Below are 25,369 nucleotides of genomic sequence, written 5' to 3'. Positions count from 1 at the left end.
ATAATAATAATCGTGGCCGCGAGCTGGGGGTTATAGGCTATTATCAACGCTGTTGAAGGAAGCTCCGTTAAAATTATCGTTTTGGCAGTTCAAGCTCAATCCACTGCTTCACGGTTCGATCGGCTTCAGAGTCCAGCTATATTGTAGATGAGGTGTTTGTGCTCTGAATTTGTGATATAGCTGAGAAGTCATCATTTGTTTCATCATATTGACTGTTTAAGACTTCGGCGTAATATAAGAATTTAACCCCCGTATTCAGAAATCCACCCGGAATTGAAGCTAGCGCATGACATGGTCAAGATAACGCATGACGTGAATGCTCCCAAACAAAGGCAATGAGCATCTTGGACCCGTGCTTGGCAGGCGTTATCTTTACGAAGCCAAACGTCGATTTCAAGCTAAGGTGCATTTATGAGTATGGAGGCAAGGCTTCAGCGCCTAAAGAATACGGGCTTGCTTGCCGACCACCTCAGTCTAAATGCCGTTGCTGTTCAGAAACCATCAGGCCGGCCACCATTTGCTTTAGTAATTTAGTAATGGTGGCTGCATGAATTGCATTTACCGCGCTTTCGATACGAGCGACTGTACTGATATGCGTCGGAGATCTATGGTGCGGTAACAGCTGAGCTGGCTTCGCGGAAAAATATCACAAACGTATATTTTATTGTCTGTCTTGTCCGGCCTCAGAGATCCACGCATGGAAAAAATTGCAAAAAACATTTTCAAGTACGTCTCCGAGCCATAGCTCCAACTTGAATTCAGCTAAAGCAGCAAAGCGTCGTAGCAGATGCTTGGAAACTAAAAATTGTAAAGGGTAACTGGTTATAACTTGTTCTGTCACTATCTATAAAGCGGGCTAAAACCAGATTACAGAAGGCCTAAGTTTCTTTAGTGCGGTACCTGGTCCATACCACGGAAGACCTGGCATCTAATATAATTAACCCATAAGTGTGTTTGGGAGCTTCAACGCAAACAATTTACTGCGAAGTGGCACTCGGGTTTATGATACCGCCAGCCAAATACCTCCGAGCAGTATTCGTGCTCAGTCTAGTTCAGCACAGCATCCCGCACGTACGATATTAGTAATTATACTGATAATAAGAGGGACATACGCACACAGACCACTCTGTCTCTGTCTGTCTGTCTCTATGTGGGTGCGTGCGTGTGTGCGTGCGTGTGTGTGTGTGTGTGTGTGTGTGTGTGTGTGTGTGTGTGTGTGTGTGTGTGTGTGTGTGTGTGTGTGTGTGTGTGTGTGTGTGTGTGTGTGTGTGTGTGTGTGTGCAGGGGCGTAGCCAGGGGGGGGGGGCGCTTATGGGGCTTCCCACCTCCCCCCCGAATTTTTTTCCTGCTGTCATGCACCGCCGACCAAAACAACTCCCGGGGCCGGAAATCATTCTGGATTTTATGTCTTTCACGCTCAAAAAGACATTTCGCCGCGAACATTGCGAACTCAGGCTGGATTTAGTGGAAACGCCGATGCACCTGGCGTCACATAACGCAATGAGCCCCAACCGAGCACCAAGTTTCGAGGGTGGTTTGATGGCGAGCGGGCTCGTCGCGGCACCTCGCGGAGGCCGCAGAATCTACGGAGCGCATGCATCTCGGTTCGGAATATTTATGGGTATAAAGTTCTCATAAAATTTTGATGCGAGAGGTTCACTGACATTTCCAAAGTCCTGTTTTGGATTTTCCATTCCGAGACTTTGCGGGTTTAAAGTTGTTATAAACATTAGATGCCGAAGGTGCATTGACTTTTCTAACGTCGTACATCGGAACATACAACGAGACAAACCAAATCAACACACTATCAGACAAGTTGGCAAAGCACGCAGCGAGGTCCAATCAGACGAAGCGTTGTAGTAGTTCATTTGTTCCGTCATGTCACAGAAAAGAATATCAACATATTTTTCACCTGACCCGCCGTGGTTGCTCTGTGGCTATGGTGCTGGGCTGCTGAGCACGAGGTCGCGGGATCGAATCCCGGCCACGGCGGCCGCATTTCGATGGGGGCGAAATGCGAAAACACCCGTGTGCTTAGATTTAGGTGCACGTTAAAGAACCCCAGGTGGTCGAAATTTCCGGAGTCCTCCACTACGGCGTGCCTCATAATCAGAAAGTGGTTTTGGCACGTAAAACCTCATAATTCATTTTTTTTTATTTTTCACCTGCGCCAAAACATCCATGTCAAAATACTAAAGCCCAGCATAGGTAACTACGCTCTTATTTATTTTTATTTCTTACTTTGGCTGTTATTCGTGAGGACACATTGAGCCTCTCTAATTTTATTCTTCTCGCTACCCGCGGGCTGCCAGAGCCAGCCAGAGCGCACGCGTTTTTCTCATGTTTCCCCGACCACCGCGAGGCGCACTTCGGTGAGTGTTCGTTTTTCTCAGCCCGAGTGGATTTGGCTTGGCAGCGTTTTGGACGCTCTCTGGATAGCAGACAAGAAAAAAAAAATTGTCGCTCGCCACCATCACTGTGGGGACTCGACGGATTGAAACGCGCTCACTTGAGCGCAACGACTGTCTTGTCTCGCCGGCGTAGGATGCCGATCAGTATGCGTATGGTTCTCTGTGGACCAACCGTCTCACGTTTCTTTCGATATTCCTTCGGTAGCCACATTAGGTGTCCAAATGGAACCAAGAATAACAACGCGTGAATTAGCTGCAGTGAATAGAAGTATGGCGGCAAAAGCGGCTGTGGAACAGCGTGAAAGGTGACAGCGTGACAGGAAATCGCAATTGTGGGAATAAAAAGTGTTCCATTCAGCATATTGTAACCTACTTCAAGCACAAAGAGCTGTGCCTGTTGCAAACAAACAAACATTGCGGCTTCGTCGTTTTGCGTAAAGGTAGTTTTAAAATAAAAGCGGTTAGTGCCATTAACAAGAATATCGCCCCCGGAAAGTCCGGACATCACGCGTGAGGAACGACTTTCTTCGTTTCTGCGAAGACAACAACATAAAAGAACCTGCAAGAAAGCACAGGAAAAAGCAAAAATGACTCGCTGGCTGTGTTTCTTAGTGCAAAAATGCACAAACCGGATAGCCCTTTAAGCACTAATGTTAGTGAACGCGGCACTTGGCAACTCGAGGTTAGCCGATTTTTGTTGAATTGCCTCAAGCAGCCCAATGTCGATGATCCTTGTCTAGTCATTAACTCCGACTATATCATCAGTTTTATTTTTTTTTTTCGTGTCAACCATAACATTCGTTTTGGCTTTTCTGTGGATACAGAAGAATTAGTTTACTCTGTTCCGCATCGCGGATTGTTTGTTGCCATCAAAGCACGCATCGATGCACCGTGGTGAACCGGTATTTCAAAACGCAACTGGTCTTAGCTCCGACAATTTTCTGGCCTTATTGGAAGGCTATGTCCAAAGCATTTTTATTCTTTTTGACAACCAACTCTACTTACAAAAGAAGGGAATCTGTGTTGGTTCATGCCTAGCGCCTCTGCTATGTGACGCATTTCTTTCTCAAATGTATATAACCCTTGACAACTGGTTTAGTAACACGCACGTGATGAAAGTTTTGAGATGTGTAGATAATTTTTTCATCATTTTGGACGAACATTATTCTTCAACTGGAAATGATGAAATAAGCACGGTTTTAAGCCTTTTTAAGCTTCACGGCAATGGCCTGTCTTTTACCCGCGAGATTCTGGCTGACACAACGTGCTGCAGTTTTTAGATTTGAATATGACGTTTTTAGAACAACATGTTTGTGCTATACTCACCATGCACAAAAGGGGGCTGTTACCATACGATTCTGCCCACTCGAAAATATAAAACGAGGGATGGCAACAACTTGCGTGGGGTCTGCGCTTAAGAAATCGTGTGACCATAGGATCAGGTTAGTTTTGACAATCAGGTTGAGCGGCTTTTAAAAGCCGGCTACCCTCGCTCGGTGTTGACGTCAGTGGGGGAAACTTTGCTCCAGAAGCTGAAAGGCAACAAAAAGCCTGAGGAGGGCGATGAAGTCGAGCGTAGCGCTCAAAAAAAAAAAAAGGCACAAGTCGCCCCGTACCTTCACCGGGTTAGCCACAACCTTAAGAAGGTGGCGAACAGGTATGGATTACTTGTGCTCTTCTTCGCCGCAAACAAGCTGGCCCATCTCTGCGCCCGAATCAGAATCACGGGCGGCGCTAGGAACGCGTGTACAGTACAGCACGTTAAAAGTTCAGCACAATGTGTTGGCGGGCTAGTTGGTGCGGATGCGTGCAAGTTATACGTGCATGCTCCACTGGAGTAGTTTATCTGATTCCTCTTAGCTGTGGCAAGTGCTACATTGGGCAAACTGGGCGCCGCATGAAACACCGAATGAGAGAGCACGCAAATATTTTATAGAAGGATACAACTGCGCACTGATCTGCGCATTGCAGGTCTTTTCCTGACTGCGAACCACTGTTTTTTACTGTCAGCATCCCAGGCAGAAGCAAGAGCAAAACCGCAGGTGAACTCTTAGAGGCCTATCATATCCAAACCACTGGTCTAGGTTGCGTGAGTCAAACCTCTGTTACGCTTTATGACTCGGAATTGAGATTGCTAAGCATTTTAAAATAAAAGTGATACAATGCCTTCGGCTGACTGGCATTCTTTACTTGTTTTCTGTGTTTGCGAATGCGTATGTTTGTGTATATATAGGATGCTCTGTTCTCGGAATAAACAGTTGTATAGCGCCCGTCTTTTCTTTCCTTTTTTCCTCTCTCTGTTTTCTTTTTTCGAGCTTTTGCACCAAGTAGCATCATATGAAGCATCATAATAGATGCTCAAAGTAGGCCTTCGATTGTGGCCAACGTGCTTTCCTTTGCCTTTTTTTTAGCATTTCGGTCCCCGCCCCCCCCCCCCCTCGAAAGAAAAATATATATATAGTGTTGCGGTGCAGCGAATTGTCGCATGGTGAATGTTCGATATTGTTCCGTCTTATTTTGCGGAAAGTAATGGGTCACGGGACGCTTCACTTGACGGGTGCTCTTATTATATTATTGCTATAGCAATTATATAGACATTCCTGGCGCATTCCTGCAGTCACCGTCGCCGTCATGTTCTGTATAAAGTCGAAGGGCGATAACATCGTGACCGCGCAGCGCATGCAGTAATGTGCGAAGGAAAGCGACATGGAAGGGGGGGGGGGGGCATCAGTGGTCTGACGATGGGGGCTCCGTCTTGTGTGCGCAAGGGAGAAAAACGGGGACTAAGCGCGGCGCCTTTCCTCTCGCGCGATACATCAGGGGGAGTGGAGAGAGGGGGAGCGTAGGATTATGTGATCTGCAAATCTATGATTGCCCGACATGTTTGTTTGCTTTGTATGGCGAATCATATACAGTGACTTTTTCTTAGATACCTAGATTTATTGCAGACTTTTACGCATATTTAAATATATTGTTGCGAGGTTTTGTGTATACATGAGTGAACTTTGTTTTCAGCGGCACATTTTTGCCCTTTGTCAAGCTCCAGCTTCGCGTTTGTATATTCCATTGTACCTTCGCATAGCTAATGTACTCGTATATTTTGCAAAACTCCTGCTTTTTATATGTGCTCTCAGTTGCGACTAAATTTCGGAGTAACTACTCCCAATACACGACCGGTGGCAGCTGCTCCTGCGCAATACATTGGAACAAAAGACAGCGTCATTGACATTTTTCCTTGGCTGTTGCATATCTACAAAAATGTAAACAAGGTTTTTGAATGACAAACTTTACTAAAAATATTTGTCCTCAACTTGTTCATTTCATGGCCTTTACATTTTTCATATCAGCGGCATGCACTGCTTTGCTGGTTTCGAACTGATGCAGTTCTTAAGTACGTGTGATATTTTATTTACTTATTAACTTGACAAAAGACAAGGAGGCGTTTATATCAGTTATTTCGGGCACAATGTTTGGGACATAGATACAAGTATATTTTTGTATGACAAAATAAATATTTTACTTTTCTTGACAATGCGTAGCTTTCAAGAATTCGGTTGCAGCATCTTTGGCAATGGCAATGCAGTTATTATTCATTTATTTGATCTCTCGACAAATGCTATTAGGAGGAAGCCGAGCTGCAACGTGAGCACCCCCCCCCCCCCCCGCCCCCGAACGAGATTTCTGGCTACGCCACTGCGCGTGTGCGTGTGCGTCTGTGTATGCGTGTGTGCGCGTGTGTTTGCGTGTGTTTGCGTGCGTGCGTGTGTGTGTGCGCGTGTGTTTGCGTGTGTTTGCGTGCGTGCGTGCGTGTGTGTGTGTGTGTGTGTGTGTGTGTGTGTGTGTGTGTGTGTGTGTGTGTGTGTGTGTGCGTGCGTGCGTGCGTGCGTGCGTGTGTGTGTGTGTGTGTGTGTGCGCGTGCGTGCGTGCGTGTGTGTGTGTGTGTGTGTGTGTGTGTGTGTGTGTGTGTGTGTGTGTGTGTGTGTGTGTGTGTGTGTGTGTGTGTGTGTGTGTGTGTGTGTGTGTGTGTGTGTGTGTGTGTGTGTGCGTGTGCGTGCTATATAAGTGCTATAGCAACTCGCCCAATCTTCCACTGCTATAATGAGTAAGCAGTCTCTGTGAGATAATCTGAATGGTAGGATCGAGTCGGAGAGCCTTACGTTACGGTCTCGCTCATGGCCACCATGAACGGATTCATGTGTGTGCCGGCCACTTGCCACGTAGCCAGTGAACAGCCCAGAAGTGAGAGTAGGACGAAGGCTCCGATGGCACATCTGCGGCGGCTGTAGGGAGGCAGCAAGAGAGCGACTGTCATTACGACATAATTCGAGAGAAGAGAACGCAGGGGCTTGTTTGAAACACTAATCCTGTCGACATGAGGATTGTGCAGCGTTCTCTCACGTTCTACACGTTCATGAGCCACACATCGTATCGGCGCAATTTTATTATCGCTACATTTCCGGCCGCTACTACTGCCTAAGTATACCACTACTACAGCAACTAACAAGTTTAACTCCACGAATACTACCACAGCTGCTAGAAGCATTGACATTATTAGTAGTGCATAGTAAAATACTATTAGTAGTAGTTAGTAAACGCCAGATACATCTATAGATACATTTAACAATCAATATCAATTTTGAACCCTGCGCTGAGTGGCACAACAGTTTTTTTTTACAGGAAAAGAAAGGAGGCATGGTGACTCCCAGGAATTTTGGACACTGACCCTTCGGCTATCTGTCAAACTTCCCCCCATCGCACCAGCATAACTCAGTGAGCAGAATTTAAAAAAAGTTATTTCGGAAGTCCACCCGATTTTCAGCAACTTCCAGTTAGCGCGGTCGAGCAGATTAATATGTGTATTTACGTCAATTAGTCTTAGTAGTAGGGCAGCAGGACATTGGCCAAAATTAAAACGCTCCAATACGCAGCAGAAAAGTTACGAATAAGGGCCGTAAATACGCCTGATACGAGAAGGGCGTATCCTCTCGACAGTGCTATCTGAAAGTTGTGGATATTCGGGCGGGATTCTTGAAATATCACTTTTTTAAATGCTGCCCATAGAGTGACGCTGGTCCATTGCGGTGAAGTTCGACAGATTGCCACTGGGACAATGTCCGAAATTCCTGGGTATGGGACAGGCGCCTTGCCTCTCCCTTTCATGAAACTTTCTTTTCTTTTATTTTTACCGCTCAGCGCAATGTTCACAATGCACTACCTGTGCAAATGAGCATGAACTCTGCAACATGTGCATGTGGGATGACCAAAAATGATTTATTTCAGAAAGAATGACTTGTGGCGTACCTTGTGGCGGGGAAAAGTTTATCAGTTAGTAAAAACGAGGGGATGGGGATTGACATTTCGGTGGCACGGCTCGCGTCGCGTGTGCGTCAAGCGAGATAGATTTTGTTCAGTTCGGTTCAGCGCTTGGCTAAATTATTTATATTTTCTTGTCTACATAGCCTATATTTCAAAAGAGAACTTAGTCCTGAACGAAACCTTCCTTCTAAGTTTTGTGTACCTACGTCCATGTCGCCCAGAGCACGCCCGAAGTTGCCAGTCTTCGTGGTCGGCGAAAAGGATTCATTGAAAACTCCCGTGCGACACCGTTTGTGTCTGGGAGGTCGCAGTCTACCTTTAGGTTATACTATATTCAGGAGAAGCAATGCCAAAGCATTTTATACTTCCTTGTGACGGCTGTAAAGTTAACTTTGATTTCAAAGGGCGCAATGTTTTCCTATGCGGGCTATCAATTTATTTGTTATATGTATCTATAGCCAAGGAGCACCCTCACAATGTCAGGGGCTTTCAAAAGCCAATCTTTGTGCAGAGAAGCGTGCGATTAGATTGATGTGTTTTCAAGCAGTGCCAAGATGAAATGTTCTTCGACAAAGAAAGAAGACGGACAGATAATAGCGCTTCCAGCAACTGATTTTAAGCGATTATGTCACGTCAAATATAAGTGTATGAGGTTAGGAAAATACAATAGCATGGGTGAACATAACCCCAACGAAGCTAGACATACATGAATCAGTTGTTACAAGCGGTTTCGTCTGTCCTTCTCCTTCCTTGTAGAAAAAGCTTCATCTTACCCGCCGTGATTGCTTAGTAGCTATAGGTTGGGCTGCTAAGCACGAAGTTGCAGGATCGAATCCAGGCCATGGCGGCCGCATTTTGATGGGGGCGAATTGTGAAAACACCTGTGTACTTAGCTTTACGTGCACCTTAAAGAACTCCAGGTGGTCAATATTTCCGAAATCCCCTACTACGGCGTGCCTTATAATCAGATAATGGTTTTGACACGTAAAACCCTAAAACTAAAAAAAAATTGTTCCATCCTGGTGGCGCTCAAAAATACATCAAATATGTTCCAACTAGCCCGTACTCAGTTTCTCTCGATTCAACTAGAGTTCTGTAAGACTTCGAAAAACCCGATGCGCGAAAAAAGCTGCCCCAACAGTCGACGATTATTTCGCATTCTTATAAATGATATATGCTCACCGTAGTTTTATTTTCTTCGAATTCTGCTTGGTGGTCATTTAGACAGTCGCAGCGGTTACGAAACAAATGGCCGCAACAATTATCGCTTAATCGACGTTGGCGGGAAATGGAAATGTGGAGGCCAGCCGACGGAGCGGTGTGCGTGGCGGCGTTTCCCAATGCCGGGTTGAGAAAGTTTTGATCAAGAGATTACACTGATAGGGTCAGGCACCGAGATTTTGCGATACATGCTGGCGTCCTTTTTTTTCGATTCGCTCCAGAAACTATCGGTCCAGAAAGATAGCGTCCGTTCAGGATTCCTCGCTCGTGTTTACGTGAAGCAGTGAATGACGCAGGTACTGTAGTGTATGGTTACACACTTGGAAAACGAATAAAACATTTCAGGGCTATTGTTGTTTTTTTTTGTCTTTTTCCTTCCTATTAAAATGTTACATGCGCAAGATGCCTTGATGTCTTCATAACACTCGTTTGATCCGAGTCGTGACCTTTCAGCGACATTCCTGGCCCTTGCGCCAAAAAAAAAGAACCCATACATCATCATCCATCACTATCACTGTTTGTTCAAGGTCACTCTCAGCCACTTTTTTCCCACCCTTATTGCCTTTATTACCATCGTCTAGCCTTTGCTCACGGGTGCGTTCTTTTCTGCTGTCATGGGCTGACAATTTGAGTTCTAGTGTGTATGTGTGGTTCTCAACACTTTGTCCGCAATCAATGACAGATAATTATCTCGAGAAACTAGGCAGCAAACTGGGTGTCCTTGGGTAAGCACCTCATTGACTTCATGTCAGTTTCAGAAAGCCTTATATAGGAATTCGTATTATACTTTTACAAAGAGACAAGCTTGGTTAACAGAAGAATATCCTCTACAAGCATCCCGAAATTTTCAGCCTTGCAAAAAATAATGTTTGCCGGTTTACTAATGACGTTCAGAGGAAGTATATCAGGCGCAATTTTAACTGTAGTAATAATAATACTTTATTAAAAAAATCCCTTTCATGGTGAACAGGTAAGCAGAAGGAAAACATGGTACTGTGTGCTACGAAGTTGTATTTGTACAATCGTAAACATTGTAAGCATTGCATTTGTATAATCGAGGAATCAAATGTGTAAGTTACTGTATCTGTGCCTTTATTCAACAACTAGTTTTTTTCGTCAAATACTTGCAATGAAGATTGGTTAGAAATGCATTCTCGTTTCTAACTGACATCTTCTTCCCATGCTGCTTAAGTTAGCTCCGCTCACTGAGAGGTCCAATGCCGCGGTTACATTTCCCGATTTCTAACATAGAGAATGCCAATCTTTCAAATAATAGAGTGAAACTGCTACTCAGATCACGAGATAGTAGTGTGCATGACGTTTTTTTGCGAATTCTTTCTTTTTATTTTTTCAGAACGGTTGGTACTCACCTTTTTAACAGCAGGACGATCACCAGGGAAACAAGGAAAAGTTGGTAATCGGCAGACAGGTACCAGATATGTGGCATCACAGACTGCAAAGTATCGAGCAAAATATGATGAGTTCCATAAAGGAATCCTATATAAGAATAAACTTGGCGTCTTTACGCTTTCTTTATAATTTCAGGGGTTAGCTTTCCGTTTGAAAAAGTGCGCAGATGAATATTGATGCACTGAGCGATATTGTTAATTGCTTTGTTATCTTGAGATTTGTTTCATGTCTTGTAAGGGAGTTCTTATCCACCACGTGTGCCGCACGTCTGCCGCACGTGTTTTTCCAAAATCAGTATTTCTGGCAAGGATGAAAAAGACGCTACCGAACATTAGTCTTGCGAGTTCCTTTGCAGTTCGTTTACTTGGTACAGGGTGTCATAAAAAAATTTATAGCGTAATAAATTGTGTATGGAACCCACAAAAAGCCTTCGTTCCTGTGCCATTGTGTAGAAGCCATCGCTGAAATGTTTCCACTGAGCTACTTTTGGTTCGCAGGTAATTTCTAAGAAAATGTGTCTTTTTTTGGAACATTAAAAAGGCAAACGCCCCAATTTTTTTGCTACTAATGTAAATTTAGTTCATGCTTCCGGAATTGCATGCGGGGTGTCGCAACTATCATGCACCAAGGTTTAAAAGTATGCTGATGCCACGTACCTGGACAGAACCAAGGTAAGGTGTTTGCTGTCGCTTGGAGATACTCAGATAATTTTCTGCATTTTGCTTAATTACACAATCTTAATTAATTAATCCAATTCTCAAATATCATAATTAGATCAAAAGTGCCATTGAGAATATTCTAGAGCAACATGAAAAACTCCCGATTCAGTTTTCTGTTGCTGAATACGTGCTACGTAAAAGTGTTTTTCCGAGCGGGATGGAAGCCCGCGAACACACGCTAAGTGCCTCCAGCGGCCAGTCGCGCGGCAATTTTGCGTGTATTCTCGGGCTTCTTTCACGCTCGGAAAAACACTTTTATGTAGTACGTATCGAACAACAGAAAGCTGTCTCGGGAGTTTTTCCTGTTGCTCTACAATTTTCTCATTGATTCTTTTCATCTAATTATAATGTTTGAAAAGTTTATTACTAATTTAGGACTAATTATGGAAATAGGCGTAATACAAAAAAATAATCTGAGTATATCCCAGCGACGGCAAACAACATTACCTTGGTTCTGTCCAGCTACGTGGCATTTTGCATATTTTTAAATATTGGTGTTTGATAGTTGAGACACCCCGTGTACAAAAGTCAAGCGGCTCTTAGATCAAAACAATAGTAATATCCACCACAACAAACTGTAAATATGCTGACGACAGCAACAACGTCCCATGAATCCTCCCGCCATTCATGTCAGTCATTTCGCAGAGCCAGCTGCCTCTCACAGCAAATTTTTTGGACAGTTACTGGAATGTCCATATACGTGTTTCTGTCATGTGTACATAATGAGAATAAGCAGTCTATTGACAAATGGCCTGATTTGTTGGAGAGTTTCTTGTATGAACTTCATATGAACCCTTTTGAAGTTTGTGCATCCCAAATATACGTGAAGTAGAGTCGTTAATGACTTTACTCTGTACATTTTATTAGGTAAACCGATAAGCATACGAGCACAAAATTTATTCACTAGTAATTTGGAGGCTGCCAAGTTCATATTGTATAAGCGGCAGAAGTGCCAACTAATTCAGCTTCGTTTGCCGGTTGCGAAAATTGGAACTTTTAGGTCACTTTGGTAAACGTGCAACGTCACACAAGGGACATCAAAGAAATTAAGCTATATTATATTGTACTAAAGCTTCTTCTGCAGTTATAAAAGAAATGTCAACAACTCCTCAAGAAAGAAACTCAGTAGCGTTATAATAACTGGTATCTATATTTCCCAACCCATCATCTGCCCACTGGCAGTCAATGCCGAATGCGATGCTGGTATTTTGTTCGCCTTCCATCTTACCGAGTCTGTCAAGCGCCGTCAAATGCCGAATCTGATATCTCCACTCTACCCTTCTGCAATCTACCCTTCTCCAATGACAAACGAGCTTAAGTTTCCCCAATTACTAGCGAGATGAGGTCAGCCTCAGTTGTTACATAATGCATTGTCTTTGTCCTACGCATTTACTTGAGCGATGCCGGTCTTGAAAGGCAAAATTCCTATTATGTATTTACGGTCTGAGCATGCATGAAACGCAACGGAGTGTGGTTTGTGCAGATGAAGGGATGTGGGGCAACGACCAAGTGCACTCACGAAAGTGATTTCTCCGCGGAAATTCCGTATTTGAAGCAGCAAGTCCCACCAGTGGTTGTTGACTTCGTAGTAAAACTTGTCAAAGAAAGTTTTTGCGTCCGGTCCAGACGTTATTGCGGGCAGCAGGTACATGCACATAATCATAAAGAAGACCGGTGTCGTTGACCTGAAATTCATTTGGGTTTGTAGGCATAAGCACTTTGGCAGCTCCGCGGCGTAACATGTCGACGCTCCTGTCGCGTTCGACCGCCCACTGCATTGCAGCGCGAAAAGATGGGCGCTTGTCCCCGTCTAAGCCTTTTGTGGCTCCAACAAAATATGTTCCCATATACCCGCTCGCCCAATTATCCATCCTGATACAAGTCATTCATCAGCACAAAACATGCACTAACCAAAAAAAAATTGTTGGGCTGAAATTGCAGTAAAGACGATGACGCGTTGTCTTTTTTGCTCGTAAAAGGCAACATGCGTTTCTAAGAAACGTCTTTTTCTGTAACGGCCGCAACAGTTGCTGTTCTTTTTTCAGTTAAGTGAAGTTACGGCTTCCTTCGTGGTGGTTGCACAACAACGCTAGGTAGGGAGCAATAGTTTAGGTTTCAGTTTTGCCAGTAAATGCATGGGAGTGAGTAAGAAAATCCCGCTTTGATCCCGGTGACCACGGCCGGGACAGAATCTTGAGCTCTGCTAGCGCATGCGCCCTAGCCACTGAGCTACCACGGTGGCTTCAGTCATCTTCTTACAGAGTAGGTCAGTGTAGAGCGGCCATATTGCTCTACGCATATCGATGAGGGGCAAAATGCAAACAAAAGAACAGAAAAATTCTCGAGTACGTAGATTTAGATGCATCTTAAATGACCCAAGGAGGTCAAAATTATTTCGGAGTAAATCATCAAAGCAAGCCTGATAATCTAATCCTGGTTTCGGTACGTAACACCCCAGAACTTATCTTTAAGAATTTTTTAGGGAACCGGGCTGAAATGGCGCGTGATTCCGCTACATTGATGCTCAAGAAGGGCATTAACAAAGCACCTTACTCGCACAAACTGCGGCCGTAGATTGGTTGCAACAGTAAATTGAGTACGCCGGGGAGAAATAGCAAAATAAATATTGAGCAGTTTACCTGATGAATCTGCGGATCGTAGCCAGCAGAAATATTATCCATCCACTTGCTCTTTGCTTGGCAATTGTGTAGCACATAAGAAAACCACTGAAACATATTGCAAGTCGTAAATTGCAGTTCATCGCGGAAGAATATCTCTTGAATAGGCAACCATCGTAAAGGAGACGTTGCCGTGTACTTGTGTTTTCAAATCAACGTGGCGCATAACCTTAGTCTATGGTGCAGGTCAGACAGTCCCCGAATACTGAGAAACGTATTGGGTCAAGCGTGCGATGCTCGAAAATGTGTGCTTAGAGATACGCAAAACAGACAAATGATTTACCCTTTACCCGCCGTGGTTGCTCAGTGGCTATGGTGTTGGGCTGCTGAGCACGAGGTCGCGGGATCGAATCCCGGCCACGGCGGCCGCATTTCGATGGGGGCGAAATGCGAAAACACCCGTGTGCTTAGATTTAGGTGCACGTTAAAGAACCCCAGGTGGTCAAAATTTCCGGAGTCCTCCACTACGGCGTGCCTCATAATCAGAAAGTGGTTTTGGCACGTAAAACCCCAAACATTATTGATTTACCCTTTCTACGATACCAAAGCTTATCCTTTCTACGATGCCAAAAACATTACTCTGATTGTGAGAATAGTTTTGGCAAGCCAGAAACAACGCGAGAAGAAACGATAAGTGGCAACGTCGCCTTTAAGTTTCCGCACCACTCTGCCGTGACGTCATGCATTTTGACGGCGTCTGCACGAACCTAGTTAACTTTTTATCGGTAAAAATGGTACACATTATGTTCTAAATAATCCAAAGACTGAACTTGGAGGATTTTTAATAAGCCACAACGATCCAAATAGAAAGAAGAATCTACTTTAAACTTTGTGACATTGTTTGGTTTCAGAGCGAGATGAAAGAAAACATTGTTCTACGTTGGTCTTACTGTTCTCTCATAATCAACTCATTAACACGACGTCAAAGAAAACTGAAAGAATATTTCATCAGTGTAAACCGACCTAGGGATTCTCTTTGGCGTCTCTTTAAAGCCTTCAACAGCATCCGAGACAATCGTGCCAGACTGCCGTCCTTTGCTTCCGCTGCTAGGCCGTTTATTCAACGAGTGTAACGCGGTTCCCGCAGGCGGTACGAAAGTTCGCCCAACTAATCTATTCTTATGCGAGAGCATTATATACCCCATTACACGAAAATCCGTCGTAGTCGGCGGCGTGACCGAATGATGGTACCAAAAATGGCCGAAGGCGCGAAGAGTTAAAACACGCCAGAAAATGCTCAGATTGACGCTAAATTTCTATGGGGGATTCCTTTAAAAATGGGGGGAAATGTGTCTTAAAACAGAATTTCATACATTTCGGCCTCGGTGGGAACCGAACCCGAGCCTCGAGGCGCGCACGTGCCCCCAACGCCACGGCGGCTCCATGGTTTTGGTTGACTAAAGGTGTGCACAAGGCCGATCCAAATAGGTCGCGAAGCTTCGGGCGACAAGCGGTTAAGTACAAATTGTCACCGACATTATCAAGGGTGGTTATGGGAGCAGCGATTGAAGCTCGACTATACTTGGAGGGAACAATCATTGGGAAAGAAAAAAGAGCGTTTCTCAATTCAAGCTAGACACAGTTATATTCGCCCAACGAAAATGAACTTCCTGGTCAATTTTATATATTTGTGACGAGTTAAGAAAATACAAGTTTATTTCATTTTACTATTAGTAATGAATATATTTCTTTTCAGCGCCCATCGTTACTGGAGGCGTTGACGTCGTTATCACTCACAATGCAATGCAGCTCGTGAAATGTGCAGAAAGGCGCGCTCCTAAAGTTCACCTGTTGAAATATTCCCCCTCAAACGTTGTGCTTTTTTGCTTGTCGAAGTTTGTCTGAATTCGTAACGCGGGTAGCTTCATCTCTTCTTAGCCTGTTCAGTCAACAGTAGTGAGTTACGACCGTCAGATAATTGTTTAGTTGTTTTCGTGCGGCTGCGCTGGAGACGGGCTTGGCATCCGATGATAGGATCAGCACTCTACACCTAAAGCTTTCGTTGGCCTCCAAAGAAAGTAGGTTCTGTGCAGGGGTGCGATTTCGACAACCGTACAGCTGGCCTTTTCCTGCATCGCTTTCCACGCTGAGAGCTCGAAACGCCCATCAAGTCGAATGGCGTAGCACTTGAATATACAGCTCTAAAGGCAGGCCAACAAAACAAATTTGACGCCTTCGTAAACAAAATGACGTCACTCCTCTTTTTAACGGATATGGCGTCACATTATTTTTCTTCCGCCGGAATTGTTCCCTCCACATACAGATGGCGCTAAGCCCCATGAACCATGGATGAACCACCATGTTTTTAACGTATGAGCTCCTATGGAAGCTTCGCTACCAGGTATATTTACCTTGGTGTGCCTCGTGCGTGCGTCATGGGGCACGTGATGGTGCAGCCAATGAGGAGCAAGTGGCGCCGTGATATGAGCGGATAAAATGAATGGATAAAAAAAACCTTACTGTCCCATTGAACGCCACTGAGCGGTCGTTCGAGTTATGAACTCATCGCGGGCAAGCGAGCGCGCTGAAACACTTCGCCCCTTTTGATTTGGCTTTGCCGAGGCGCAGTTAGATTGCAAGTGACAGCTTGCGCGAACAAAGAACGCACGAGAAAAAAAAAACGCATCAAGAGATTATAATGATTTCGCATTCCCACACGTAAGTAGTCGTAAGTGTTTCTGTCGAATTATTTGCACTCACCTCAGAAAGAAGAACGTGTCAACGCTGAGGTAGCCTCCGGTCACGATCATGTTTTCCCATCTCTCGAAATACCCAATGTTGTTGGCCAAGCCGGCTGCGGTCAAAACAGGAGGACAAGAAAGGAGTAGTGTTTTGCTAAACACGTGACCCTCTTGACGGAAATAAGGAACACTACGGTTGAAAGGCAAGAAGGAAAGACACAGAGCGACGCCATATCGTATAGCTATTATTAGCCTTTTATGCCTAATTCATTTACTGTGACATGCAGATGAAGCCCAGTGTGAAGTGACTGCCGAATCCTTTCAACTAGCACTCTGTTACAACTCGGTTAGAACGTTTCGTTCAGGGCTTTGGCTTTGGAAAATTAGCCCGAAATTTAAATTTTTAATGTTTTACAATCTCGGAAGCTCTAAAAAAACAAAAAAATTAGTTTTATAGTATTGTTGTGCACTGTAGAACGTGTTTCAGTGGTTAGTCCGACTTACCGCCACAACACCAAATTCCTACTAAGCGCTTTATAGGTACCAATGAAAGCTTCAAGGTCAAAATAATAAGTAGGCTGCGATAACTCACACAGTGTGTCCGAAATGGTGCCGTACGAGTGCCCCAGCATGATCCAGACCAAGCTGAGTAACCTCATGCCATGGAGAAAGCGGAGGCCGTAGACATCCGAGTTCTTCTTCGTGGTCCTTGTTATGAAGCCGGTGTTTGCCGCAGCAGAAAATGCGATGAGGTATGTAGTAAGAATGCCTATGGCGAAGAGAAGACTCTTGATGCGATTGCATACGATTGCGCTGTGGCTATGTCAATACCAAAATTAGGATACATCAGATAAACCCTCGTTTCAACGTAACTGCCTTAATCAAAAAATGGTTTTATTCCGATGTTTTCGTGGTCCAGAATGCAAGGCATGCATTTCAGACAGAATTTCGCGAAGTACGGTGGCGTTGGGCTCCGATTTGAACGTACATGCGAGGCACAACATCCATACGGGACCGCTAAATGCAGCATACGCCATTACCTTTTTGTTTTTCTTCGTACCAACTTGGAGAGGCTAAGAGCGCCGCGAAGGCCACTCCGCTACGTGGCGGCAGCATATTAGAACTTACTCTATCACCTGTTGATAAGCGGCAGACGAGGTAGTTGCTCACATATACTTCCAGCAGAATGTCACCACTGCCGTGTTGCCACTATGGAACGATGCTTTATTTTATTATATGTTCTACGAGCTCCCGTGCTGCTGCGATGCTCGTTTCACGTTACTATGGCTCTGTTAAGAGGTCTACCACTTCTGCAGAAAGGCTGCTTATCACGAAGTCCACTTGCTGTTCCATTTACTGTTAAAACGAGGTTTTACTGTACTGATGAAAACTTTTTGTCTTCGCCCCTCGAGTAAAGCATTTATTATCGTTTAGCGCATCCGGTACTTGCACATTTATAAACATTTACTTAGTTAATAGTCAAACTTTCCTTTGATTTCTCGATTAGCATTAGCCAAGGACGCCACCTTTCCGACAAAACAAAGGGCACCCCTATAATGCAAAGCTCTTCCATCTGACTTTATTCCAATCTTCTGACATCCAATTTAAGCAAGCGCAGACGCAAGTTACGTTACCCACAAAGAGAGAGAGAAAGAGATAAAGAAAGAATTCACATAAAGGCAGGTAGGTTAAGCAGAGGTAGTTCCGGTTGGCTACCCTGCACGGTGGTAAGGGGATAGGGGAGGGATGTTTTGAACAGCCCAGTCGAGCGCTTTCCTCGTTTATGTCACCAACTATGGTCGACGTACCAGCTAGCTCGAATACAGAACCTAGTTCCAACAAGCCTTGCGTGCTCTTTAAAGGCTGTAACTGTTCCGTAGCGCTTGTGCTATGAGTGTTCCCTTTTCTTTTTTCTGCTTTCGACGAGTTATTCGATGCCCGCATGTTTCAGATATTCTTTTCTGGCTTAGTTTGACCCAAAATACTCACTATTTAGGAATTCTCTCAAAACTTGTAAAGCGATAAACTTACCAACTTTGTCGTTTCTTCGTGCCTTGCGCGCAAGGTATAGGTCCGCAGTGGTGCCCATCACAACAATGGCGCCCAGTATTGTCAGGAAGACGCTGAAGCAAATGTCCCAGCCATTAAAGGTCATGGAGAACTCGCGATAGGTACAGTTTGGTGACAAAGCTACATGTACATAACTTGAAAGCAGCCAGCAAAAGGAGTTATTTGTTTAATAGGAAAGAGTGACTTTTCCGACTTTTTAATAGCTTTATTCACTCACTTCACACCAACCTTATTTTGCTTGACAGTTACTGTTTTGTCTCCGTTTCCCACTTTACCTATGCATACGTTTGTCTGTTCCTTTCATGTTGTTTTATTCTAGGGTTCTCGTAAATTACATGACGCTCAACTTTGGTAGTGTCTACGATACTTCCTACGTACCTCAGTTCTTTGAGCACTTAGAAAGCCCAGCTTCAAGCATCATCTTGTAGCCAAATAATTAGGTGTACATGTTGCCTTCCTTAAAGAGGGCTTGAAATCAGAAAATAAAGTGTACATGTCCCATGGGCTGTGCCCTTTTACCATCATCTCTGATTCTAAAAGCATTAGTTTCACATAGAAAAGGATAACGTGAAAATATTGCGCTAGTGGGAAAAAAAGGAAGAAAAAGATGAGCTTCGTAAAAATATAGCACGAAACGTTGCTTTGTAGTTCGAACTGACTGAGAATGAGAAGTTGATCCATTCGACAAAAGAAGGCAAACGGAGAGCAACAGCAATCAATCTTAGACTACTAGTAAAAACAGCACAACCATATATTTAAAGTTGGTTTAAGGACACGTGAACATCTTAATTAACCGTTTTGGTAATTCAGAATTTCGCGCATACGCATATGGGTTCCAGCCATATAGAATAACCATTCAAAGGAGAATGACAGAAAGGAATCAAACAACACGCACAGGCAATCCAAAGAAAGTGACAATTATTGTGAACTCGAATTTCTTTGATTAAGGCCCTTCCGTTTGACATCTGTACGCTTACTATGCTGAGTATTTGTGTTTTCCTTTTTAATTAAATACGCGTACCCATCTTCCTAAAGTGGCTCACAGGTTCGTAAGAGCATTTTTCTCAATCGCCCTTTGAACGAACTTATTCGTTAATTCAGCCCTTGAGATCAAATTAACGAATATTTTTGTTCGTAATAAGACACCATGACCAAGCTACCATTGCTAATTTTACGTTTGCTATCGCTCTGCACCCTTTATTAGCCGCGAAAATTAAATTATTGGCTTTCACGAGCCAAAGCAGCACACGAGGCCCCCTACTTGGGACTCCGGATTTGTTTTTGTTTTTGACCCCTGAGGTTTTTTGTCGTGCTCTATAATCACGGCACGACAGAGCTTACGCATTCAGCGCTTATATCCACACCGAATTTCATGGCCATTGAGCAACCACTGCGGGTGTTCGAAGAACCATTGCGTGAGTACGGAATTGAGTGAGTACGGACCCTTAGATTAGACAATATCGCTTGACCGCCCAAATGCATCACTGTTTTTTTTGTGAAATTCGGTAGCTTGTCCAGCGGCATGGTGAAACGAAGTTACTTCCATGGTAAACAATTTTGCACATAGTTGGACAAATAGCAGCGTTATACAAGCTTTTGAAGTATTTACATCAGGTTTGAGTATCGATATTTCGTAGCGGTCAGTAGCCGAGGCCATCGTTTTTTTTTTTTTTGCCAAGCAACTGTATACGGAGGCATTCGTCACCGAACTGCCACGGCGTACCACTTTTACGGTCGATGTAGTACCCTTATAAAAATGACTTCAGGCTGTCTATAGAAAATCTATACACTTTTTATAGAAGACCTTTCCTTTCGATATACTTGTACTTTTGTTGATACACTCTATAGACCCTCTATAGACGAAAGTCGATAAAGCTTCTATTTCTTTTTGTCTATTCCCAGTCTATAGACGGTCTATAAAAAAAGTCGATAAGGTGTTTGTTTCTTTTTTGTCTACTTCCCCTCTATAGACACCTATAGAGGAAAGTCGATAGTCTCTATTTATTTTTGCCTATTATTTGTCTATAGACTCTCTATAGATGAAAGTCGATCAGGTTTCTATTTCTTTTTGTGTAGTCGCAGTCTATAAGGGTCTATAGGAAAAATTAAATAAGGTGTTTGTTTCTTTTTTGTCTGCTTCCCCTCAATAGACTACCTATAGAGAAAAGTCGATACAGTTTCTATTTATTGTTGTGTATTCTTGATCTTTAGACTGTCTATAGACGAGAGTCGACAAGGTGTATATTGCTTGTTTATTCCCAGCCTACGTAGTTCTTCACAAACACGCGCATGTACACATTCGCGTAATTAACACTAATTATATATTTAGGGGGAACGCAAAAAATTATCTGAGTATCTCCATGCGACGGCAAACACTACCTTGGTTCTCCCCAGCTACGTAGCATTTGTATATTTTAATGTCTGGCTCAAAGTAAGTGAAACACCCCGTATACTTCTTCGCATTTCAAATTATTTTCCACGGTTTCCTATATCATCGTCGGTGAAGCCCATAGGGTGGGACGTCACCAAAGATCATGTTACCTTGTGCGAACAGCCCGTATACCGATTGTGGTAAGGCGTGACATGAAGTAGAAGACAGCCGATACTGTAAAATTCCGATGGCTTTAGGTTTACATGCCGTCTATAGATTGATAATAGACAAAACTCGCTAATCTCGGCCCAACCCGTGTACGCTGTAACCAAGCGCAGGTACCGGTGGATAATATGGAGCTGCGTTTGATATAAACCACTGAAGTTGTATAATGCTGATATTTCTGTAGAGCATATATTTGTAGACTTAAGTATACACATAGTGTGTATCTCCGCATTTGTTGACCACATGATGTGAACTATATATATACGTAGTCGCTCTCGGCAATCCCAAGACAGTCTTCACAGTTGTCCTAGTATGACTTTTTGCGACAGTAGAATAAAGAAAGCAAAACGCCGATCCAATCATGATAATAGATGTTATGAACGCCAACTTTAGCTACAAGTGAATTCCAAACAGGCATCAAGGTAACAACACAGGGACTCGTAATGTTTGTAGCTGACAACGCAGACTTTGTGAGTGTGCGTTGAACCGATGTCGCGCATGTGGTGTGCGCGTTGTGTGTCGTCGGATTCTCAGATATTTTTTACATTGTCTTCATATCTCGGCTGCTTCACTAACATCGGGCAGTTTTTTGTTGACTGATATCCTGCACTATAAATTCATCAAAGTTTCTCATTCACTTAAAATATGTGCCAAATTCTCTGAGCCCACCCGGTATCTCGCAGGCGGTATGCCTGCGCGGCCACGAATATGAGTACGTCGTTGCTGTACTGATCACTTTGACCTATCATCAAAACGGAAAATTTGCACTAACATACGAGCGGGTATCACATTTTGCGGTACGCTGGAAGAAATGCTACAAATGCACTGTATTTGTAGCATTTTGTATTTGTAGCATTTTACACTGTATTTGTAAAAGCCGTTACAGGGCCTGAAACGCCCTGTAACGGCTTTTACAAACAGCGCATTCATCCATGTGTGCGTTCGAGTTTCATACGATAGCCCACAGAGTTTCTAATACAACTTGCCAGCGCATTTCCTTCATCCATGAAAATGAAAATGAAAAATGGAAAAGAAAAGCAACCCGGTCCGCGCGCATGGCGTGCAGAGAGAGAAGAGAGAGAGAGAGAAAGACAAAGGAAAAGGCGCTCAGACTCCTCGGAGCGCGCACGCCCTCGCCGCCCGTTGCTCCTGCGCATGCGCGGCGGTGCGCCATCTGTCCGCGTCAATTTGAATTCTCAACTATTGCGCCAGGCACGTAAACGCTTGTAGCGGTGTGCGGTGTCTGCCTTAACCTTGGTGTCTGTGTATGTGGTATCACACGTCAACTACACTGAACGGTTTTTTTAACAAAGATGTTTTCCATCAATAGCTCATGATTAGGTAAGCGCATTTCGTAGCGCGAATCGGCTATAGTATCGGTTTGTCGTTTTCATGATTTGATAAGGCACTCTTGATCTCGCTTCTACTATACGTAATGTTTTACAGTAAGCGATCACTCACGCTTGTTGATTTTAGCGTCACAGTTGATGTGCGTGAAAAAGAAAGTGCACCATGTATTAACTTGATACTGAGCTGCCATTAAGCGGATTGTGTGTGTTGAGAATCCTGTAGATCTCATTTCATGGCACTCAATCCGGCCGCGATGAATGCTGCACCGCATGCGTAGTGAAATTGTTGTGACACGCTTTACGTAGATATCTAGAAATTGTGTTAGCATGAAGAATTTTCAAGCGGAGACGTATAGGTGAACAAATGCTAGCGTACTCGGGTGAAAGGCCGTGTTCGCAGGGCGTGCATCAGCAATGTGTGCGCTGCCGTTTTCGTACAGTTTAAAAGTAACAGTACTTCTAAGATTCCTGGCAACCAATCTAAATGGTTTTGGGAAGTTACCGCAAGCAAAACACGAGACTTGAAGAAATATCTAGATTCACCTAATCTAAATATATGCAACCACAAAATCTTTTGGAGCATGAAACCTGCGATAAGAGCTCAGCCACTCGCAGCTTCACAACTTGAAGAAATAAAACGAAGGACACCGACCAACATAGAAGTGCTAAAAAATGAAAAAAAATCTAAAAGACGTTTCGGCTTCGCTACGGAAGCCTTGTTCACAATCAGGCTTCCGTAGCGAAGCCGAAACGTCTTTTAGATTTTTTTCATTTTTTAGCACTTCTATGTTGGTCGGTGTCCTTCGTTTTATTTCTTCAATGCTTCATCCCGACCAGACGGGCTTCCGTCGAACCCTCGATTTCAGCTTCACAACTTAGCCAAAAAAATTAGAGAACAGTAAATTACTTGCTTGGGGAAGCACCTTTACACGTTTCAAACTAATGTCATTGCGTTTGGCGATACTTGGAAGATTTCTTTTGTCTCTTTTATGAACATTTTAGCAGCAGATGTTATCTTTCGGGCTATTTGAAAAGCGTTAAGCGCCTGTTGATGCTTCGGCGTTATGCAGTTTACGTGCTGTTAATCACTAGGCAGCTGCTGGCGCAGATTCGCATTGTGCCAATCGTGCATGGTATGAAGCCCTTGTCGTGCGTAAGAAGTGTTCCGATTTTATTACTGTTGCATTTAGTGACGTCGTCTTGGACAGACTGTATACTACATGCGCTGTACCAGAGAAAAAAGAGCCAGATTATTCATTTGGTGGTCTTTTCTTTGTAGATAACGCACAGATTATTCAAATAACTTAGTGGACATTGCACTTGTTCTACCCTTATCAACACACCTAAGTGATCGCAAAACCTTTTAGCTGGTAAGTAACCTTATCTACACATTCATGTGCATTATCTTGAAAGTGTGGCAAATGTATTTATCTTGATGTATGAAAAAAAGAGACATTGGAGACTGTTCTAAGCGGAAATAAATTGCAATTCTTGACGTGATGATTCAAAACTGCAGTCACTATGCTGAGCATGTTCGTTCCGTACGGGTATATTGCATTAACACCCGAAAAATGTGCGCAGTCCAGCCGGGTATCTTTGTTTTAGCAATTATTATTATTTGAATCGTTTGGGATTCTCGCATTTCCTTTATTTTTATAAGTACACTCTGTGTCACCTGAACCTGTCGTGAAACGAAACGTACCGTGGCTGGCACCGGCGACCATTACGGTTGTCTAACCGCTCATCATACTGTAACATAACGAAACATCATAATTGTACTGATTCATATTGCCATGTAGTCTTTAATCAGAGTTAAACCAAGTTAACTAGAGACATAAGTGATGAGAGCGAATTATATTGAAAACGACTATTGAACCGTAAAAATAACTCGTTGAATAGTTTTCCCTCACTTTGTTGCATTTGCTTTACGTGTGTGTCTCTGTGTCCTTGTCCTCCGTGCTGTGATTGTGTGGCCATCAATTACAAGCTTGCCCAAGCCCTTGTCAGCGTTATTAAACAAGGGATTCAATTCAGTTCAATCTAATATTCCATGTCAATTGACTGACGTGTTATTCGTTTTACCTAAATATTATGGACTGGCAGTACTTTGCAAACATTAAACCACAATATTTTTTATTGCACTTAAGCTGCGGGCGTCATAGATTGCCAGAGAATTTTCATGAGAACAGCCAGCAAAGGCTTGGAAAAAGATCGAGAAATTTTAAAATGACAACATAGGTATGCTGTCTTGTTACATATCATACAAAATTTCCAGAGAATCTCTCTGTTAATATATTTTTAATACGTTTCACCTCATAAAAAGTTGAGGCAAACTTCCCATTTATAGAAACAAAAATGAAAGTCAAGCATACTGACATGGCATTTCTTACTCAATTTGTTTTTTTCTGCGTGAACACAAAAGGCCCTGACCCTCAAAACACAAGAACAAATTTTCAACTTTGAGAGCACCTTAAATAATTTACTGTGATAGCATTCATTCAAACTATAGTTTCAGTTTTGTTTTCTAGGAGGTGCATATCTGTCGTGCCATGACACAAAGTGCTCGCGTGGTATTTCGGGTGCACATGTGGTATACCTAACTTGCTAACCTGTTAACATGCCCAGAAGGCCTCATTTCCTGTAAGAAACTAAGTGACCATATAAATACAATCAATCGATCTGCCGTCTGTTGAAGTTATGGCCAATGACCCATTCATTTAAAAGTATGAGAAAGACATTATAATGTGTATTAAGTAAAATAAATTACAATATTTGGCATGATAATGTGAATACTCCAGTCCCTCTTCTGAGCATATCCCTCTGCGCGGGCATATTTAATTACCAGGCAAAAAATGCACAGACAGTCCAACTCGGAAACCTTGTTTCAGCAATTGATATAGAGATCATTTCGGGTAATT

General features: G+C 43.4%; 1 protein-coding gene across 1 annotated transcript in view; it reads right to left on the bottom strand.

Annotated features, from left to right (window-relative positions):
- LOC142572859 (nose resistant to fluoxetine protein 6-like) overlaps positions 1 to 25,369 on the bottom strand; it is a 102,123-nt gene that overhangs the window by 15,103 nt on the left and 61,651 nt on the right. The window contains exons 6-12 of the mRNA XM_075682313.1: positions 18,468 to 18,559; positions 17,029 to 17,205; positions 16,456 to 16,549; positions 13,717 to 13,803; positions 12,597 to 12,762; positions 10,319 to 10,401; positions 6,569 to 6,691 (exon numbers count right to left, since the gene is read on the bottom strand). Coding sequence (XP_075538428.1) covers positions 6,569 to 6,691; positions 10,319 to 10,401; positions 12,597 to 12,762; positions 13,717 to 13,803; positions 16,456 to 16,549; positions 17,029 to 17,205; positions 18,468 to 18,559 — 822 coding nt within the window. The remainder of the gene's footprint in view (positions 1 to 6,568; positions 6,692 to 10,318; positions 10,402 to 12,596; positions 12,763 to 13,716; positions 13,804 to 16,455; positions 16,550 to 17,028; positions 17,206 to 18,467; positions 18,560 to 25,369) is intronic.

This window comes from Dermacentor variabilis, chromosome 1 (assembly GCF_050947875.1).
Source record: "Dermacentor variabilis isolate Ectoservices chromosome 1, ASM5094787v1, whole genome shotgun sequence".
NCBI lineage: Eukaryota > Metazoa > Arthropoda > Arachnida > Ixodida > Ixodidae > Dermacentor > Dermacentor variabilis.
Note: the sequence above shows the minus strand (reverse complement) of the source record. Positions and strands in the feature narration are given on the sequence as shown.